General features: G+C 47.3%; 1 protein-coding gene across 1 annotated transcript; it reads right to left on the bottom strand.

The window, feature by feature from the left end:
• Positions 1 to 384: 384 nt before the first annotated feature.
• Positions 385 to 5,426, bottom strand: FOXF1 (forkhead box F1). Its single transcript, XM_073659917.1, has 2 exons — positions 3,376 to 5,426; positions 385 to 1,153 (listed from the first exon to the last, which is right to left on the bottom strand). The coding sequence occupies exons 1-2, from the start codon at positions 4,346 to 4,348 to the stop codon at positions 999 to 1,001; spliced, it is 1,128 nt and encodes a 375-aa protein (XP_073516018.1). The 5' UTR covers positions 4,349 to 5,426; the 3' UTR covers positions 385 to 998.
• Between the last annotated feature and the right edge of the window lie 457 nt (positions 5,427 to 5,883).

Genomic DNA, 5,883 nt, shown 5'->3' on the forward strand with positions numbered 1-5,883 from the left:
TATAATGTAGATATTATTATTATTATTTTAAGCCCAAAAATGACAAAGGTACTCTAGAAGTGATATCAGTCCTAGAACAATTTTGTCAATTTTGGGCATTAAAGTATTTACATCGATTTTTTTGCTAGCACAATATATATATTTTTATTGTACATAATATTATTATTATTAGTAGTAGTAGTACTTGTAGTACTTGAGTAGTAGTTTCACCATCAGATTCCTTGGATTTCTCCTCTTCTCCGTTTTGGGGTAATTACACATTTATTATTTAATAATTACACAGAAATAATTCTATTTCAGTTGTGACATTTACAAGGGAATAATGACCAATCTTCTCATTATCGTGACATCTATTAAATAAAATAATGAGAATTTCTCTTAGAATTAGCAAATAGAATAAAAATTTTATTTGGATTTTTTTTTTTCCTTTTTTTTTTTTTTTTTAATTTACAGACACAAAAAAATTATAATTTTTTTACAGTGCAGAGAAAAAAATAAGATCGGAAACTTTATTCCCAAAATACAAAGAGTCGTTTATAGCAAAGTCCATCGTGATATAGAAATCGAACATAGATTCTTCTGAATTTACAGTGACTGAAATTGTAAAAAAAAAAATAATAAAATAAAATAAAACAAAACCTTCACAGGGCAAATATTGCCAAGAAAAGCCCCTAAAGTCGTGGTGATAACTGCAGGAGGCGCCGCTTCTACAGGATACAAGATCAATAAATATATGGAAACATCAGAAGTGCCACAAAGTCTCTGCGCCCACCCCCCTGCAGCAGGACCACTGATCTGGAGACCCCCCAGCTGGGAGATGCATTAGTTTCTGGGGGATACATTGTTGCAGGTGGGTCTCAGGTGAGCTCATCCCTGTATCTCAGCACCATGCATTGTCCTTCAATTTATTGGCATCCATTGGAAATGATGAGCGTTGTAGTGCTGAGCTGCAGAAGGTGAGGGTCCAGGAGTTCTGCAGGGTCCTCGGCTGGGGGTCCTCACATCACACAGGGCTTGATGTCCTGGTAGCTGACCTGCTGGTGGTAGTAGGAGCCGCTGCCCCCGTGCATGGAGGAGGCCATGGCATTAAAGGAGAAGACAAACTCCTTCCTGTCGTTCATGCTGGGGGACTGGGAGTGATACCTGGGCACACCTGGGGGGACACAAGGGCTCAGTCAGTGACATCAGGGCAATCCGCTGCTGCAAGGGAACTACAAGGTGCAGCACCCCCATTACTGCCGGAGATTGCTGCAACTTGTAGTTCTATCACAGCTGGAGCTGTCCACAAAAAATACAATTATTCAACTCATTGTGTCACAAAGGCAACGACCATGTTAATTCAGATAATAATATAACAATAATAATAATGGTACAGTGCGGTGTAATATTAATAATGATGATTGTACTAATAAGAATTCACAGAATATAAATGTGCTGACAATGATAATTATAATTGCTAGTAATATCTATTAGCTACTATTATTATTAGCATTAATATAATAATAATAATAATGATATTGTTATTATGCATAAAAATAGTAGTATTACCACCACTGTTATGTATTACTTTATAATTATATTTGTAGTTTAAAAAATATATCTCATTTCAACTAATTATAATAATTCCTCTACATAATTTGTCCCTTTACGCAGTGATTATTATTTTTAGCTTATAATATATGTGTGTGTGTGTATATATATATACTAAACATGATCAATCATCACTGTGTAAAGGGACAAATTGTGTAGAGAAATAATTATAAATAATATAAATTATATATAATTAATGTGTGTATATATGCGTGTTTTGTTCACTTTATGTCGATTACACATCTATATATATTTATATATATATACATGCATATATATCTATACACATATATATATATATATATATATATATATATATATATATATACATATATACACATATACACAGATCAGTGCGGACAGCTCTAATCCCGACCTCTTATTTGGAGCAATTATGTTAATTGTCGTGGAAGGAAACTGCTCAAATCTATTAGTGGAAATTCACGAAGGCGCAAAACAGAGAAACTCCCAGTAATCCCCATCATCCCCATCATAACCCGCAATATCTCTCTATAGTAATAGTTATCATTATTTTTTTTTTTTATGTTTTCCTCCCAAATCTGAAATCAATTGTTAATTATCCCCTAATAACCTCAATATAATAACCCTCATCATCCTCGTCTGTGACGGTTCAGGCTGTGGAGGATGATTTGTATCTGCTGCATTAGATTTAGTCACTTTGATGAGATTTATATCTGGATCTTTTTGGAGCAGATAGTAATGTTATAACTGATAGATCAGCTGAATATTATTAGTAATTATATTCTAATAATCATCATTAATTCGTTTTTTTTTGCATCTGTTTCGTTTCCATTCCCCCTTTTCTTCCTGGTGCTGAGAGGAGAGGGGTCTTTGGGGACAATATGAATGTGACTTGGGGCCTTTGACACCTCACCCTGCACAGGGCGCCCAGAGCCCAGGGCCACAGACACAGGCTGCACCCTCAGGAGCCATAATTACCCGGTGTCTCCACACTAACTGCTGCCATGTCCCATATGTGGAGATTCACAGAACACAACTTCCCCCTTATTTCCCTCATTTCCTCCAGAACTACTATAAGAACTACAACCCCCATCCAATCCCACAATATCCTTACTTTGCAGCTACCCAATCTCTCCCTAATATTCCTGATAGGCAACTCCATGTTGTACAGCCTGTCTATGGGGGCTGCCAGTAAATAGTCATGGGGGTTTAGAGACACTAAATGTTATGAGGGGTCTGTGCCAGTGGATTTCTATGGGGTTTTTGTGTCAGTTAATGTCTATGGGGGTTTGTGCGCCAGTGGATATATTTGGGGGGTTTGTGCCAGTAAATGTCTATGGGGGTTTGTGCCAGTGGATATCTTTGGGGGTATTTGTGTCAGTTAATGTCTATGGGGGTTGGTGCCAGTGGATGTCTATGGGGTTAGTGCCAGTGGATTTCTATGGGGTTGGTGCCAGTGGATGTCTATGGGGTTAGTGCCAGTGGATTTCTATGGGGTTAGTGCCAGTGGATTTCTATGGGGTTACTGCCAGTGGATTTCTATGGGGTTGGTGCCAGTGGATGTCTATGGGGTTTGTGCCAGTGGATGTCTATGGGGTTAGTGCCAGTGGATTTCTATGGGGTTGGTGCCAGTGGATTTCTATGGGGTTACTGCCAGTGGATATTTATGGGGTTGGTGCCAGTGGATGTCTATGGGGTTGGTGCCAGTGGATGTCTATGGGGTTAGTGCCAGTGGACGTCTATGGGGTTTGTGCCAGTTGATGTCTATGGGGTTTGTGCCAGTGCAGAGCAGGGGGCACTTACCTTGTAGGTCTGACGCCGAGTTGTGGCTGTTCTGGTGCAGGTATGGCTGATCCAGGGAGTGTGAGGAGAGGCTGGAGGACAGGGGGTTGTTGGCAGAGTTGCAGGGTGAGAGGGGCTGCTGCTTGATATAGGGGGCCCCTCCAGAGAGGGCAGTAGAGGTTGGTGCCCAGGCAGACGCAGGACTTGTGTAGACGGAATGAGGATCCATTACTGCTCCCCCACCCAGGAGAGGAGAGCCAGAGTCATGGTGGGAATAGTCTCCTCCTGTGGACCCTGTGCAGCTGCCCATGTATGAGTGGGCACCATTGGCAGCCAGGTGCGGGTGCCCGCTGAGCCCCATCCCATCCACATTACCGGACAAGTGACCGTTCATCATCCCTAAGCCATTGTCCAGTGCCAGGCTGTTGGGTGGGCAGGAGATGGTCCCTGCAGACCCCTGGAAGCTGTAGGTGTCTGGGATGTGGTTGAAGCCCAGGCCATTCATCATACTGTACATGGGCTTCAGCGCTTGGCATTTTCTTCTGAAGCCCCTCGGTCTCCTCCTGAACGACCCTTCCTCAAACATGAACTCGCTGGCGGGGTCGATGGTCCAGTAGTGCCCTTTCCCGGGTCTGCCAAGGCCCTTGGGCAACTTGATGAAGCATTCATTGAGGGACAGGTTGTGCCTGACAGAGTTCTTCCAGCCCTGGTAGGACCCTCTGAAGAAGGGGAAGCGGCTCTGCAGGAACTGGTAGATCTCACTGAGGGTCAGCCGCTTGGTGGGCGAGCTCTGGATAGCCATGACGATCAGGGCGATGTAGGAGTAGGGGGGCTTCTCCGGCCTCCTGATGCCAGCGTTGGTCTTCTTGGTCTTGGTGGCGCAGGAAGCAGATTCCATGACAGATGTTTGGCTGCTGTGCTTGTCCGCAGCTGCTGACATGGGGCTGCTCTGTGCAGGGGTCTGGGCTGGGGGCTGCTGGATCTCAGCTGTCATTGTCAGCGCTGCAGGCAGTCACCAGGATGTGGAGCGGAGCTGGCGCCGGGGATGGACGGATCCTGCGCCTCCTCAGCTGGTGCGCAAAGATGGAGCAGAAGGGAGACTGTGCCCAGGAAGTCTGGATGAGGCTAAGGCTCTGCTGCTCACTGCTGGGGCTCTGCTGCTCACTGCTGGGGCTCTGCTGCTCACTGCTGGGGCTCTGCTGCTCACTGCTGGGGCTCTGCTGCTCACTGCTGGGGCTCTGCTGCTCACTGCTGGGGCTCTGCTGCTCACTGCTGGGGCTCTGCTGCTCACTGCTGGGGCTCTGCTGCACTGGACTTGTGCGTAAAGATGGAGCAGGAAAGAGACTGATTCCAAAGTGCGTGTCCTGAGGTGCTGCTGTGTCCGGGGGTCCTCAGCTCTGCTCACAGAGGGGCTGCTGTGTCCGGGGGTCCTCGGCTCTGCTCACAGGTCCAGGGGTCCTCAGCTCTGCTCACAGAGGGGCTGCTGTGCCCGGGGGTCCTCAGCTCTGCTCACAGGTCCGGGGGTCCTCAGCTCTGCTCACAGAGGGGCTGCTGTGTCCGGGGGTCCTCGCCTCTGCTCACAGGTCCAGGGGTCCTCAGCTCTGATCACTGCTGTGCTGCTGTGTCCGGGGGTCCTCAGCTCTGCTCACTGCTGTGCTGCTGTGTCCGGGGGTCCTCAGCTCTGCTCACTGCTGTGCTGCTGTGTCCAGGGGTCCTCAGCTCTGCTCACTGCTGTGCTGCTGTGTCTGGGGGTCCTCAGCTCTGCTCACTGCTGTGCTGCTGTGTCCGGGGGTCCTCGGCTCTGCTCACAGGTCCAGGGGTCCTCAGCTCTGCTCACTGCTGTGCTGCTGTGTCCGGGGGTCCTCAGCTCTGCTCACTGCTGTGCTGCTGTGTCTGGGGGTCCTCAGCTCTGCTCACTGCTGTGCTGCTCTGCCCCTCTTGCTGCTTCTCATGGCAGCAGGACTGTGCCCTCCGGAGTGATCGCCTTTTACTTATCTCTTGTCATCAGACTCTGTCGGCTCTTCACAGAGAGACGTAAGAAGAAGGGTCTCCCCGCCCACTGACCCCCCTCTTCTCCCCTCCCCCGGTATCTGGGGGTCACTTAAAGGAGCAACAGCCCAACTCTCTCCTAAACTCTATTTATCTCACTTTATTACATCTCATCTCCATTCTGCCCCCATAGATCCCCCACCAGAGTGGACACTGAGCTGACCCTGCTCTGGGGCGCGGGGTCTCCTATCCTACTCTGGGGGATATTATTTCCATCTCTCTGCATTTACCAGATTATAATTCTACAATTTCCACCCCCATATATTGTGCAACTACAAGTCCCAGGTTGCCCTTCTGTCCTTCCTGCCCCCCAATAATTGCAGTCTGATGGATATTCTGCCCGGTGCAGCCCCTCTCAGTCCTCATAGCCTCCTCTTATAAAGCAGAGATTGTCAGCTCTCCCCTGCCTGCTGACTGTCTCCCTGGCCTCTCACTCCTCACTGTACAGCGGATATTAGAACATACTTGTGGCTCCCAGGA

The sequence above is a fragment of the Phyllobates terribilis genome, unplaced genomic scaffold, assembly GCF_046119375.1.
Source record: "Phyllobates terribilis strain yellow unplaced genomic scaffold, ASM4611937v1 Scaffold_14__1_contigs__length_39327217, whole genome shotgun sequence".
In the NCBI taxonomy this organism is placed as follows: Eukaryota; Metazoa; Chordata; class Amphibia; order Anura; family Dendrobatidae; genus Phyllobates; species Phyllobates terribilis.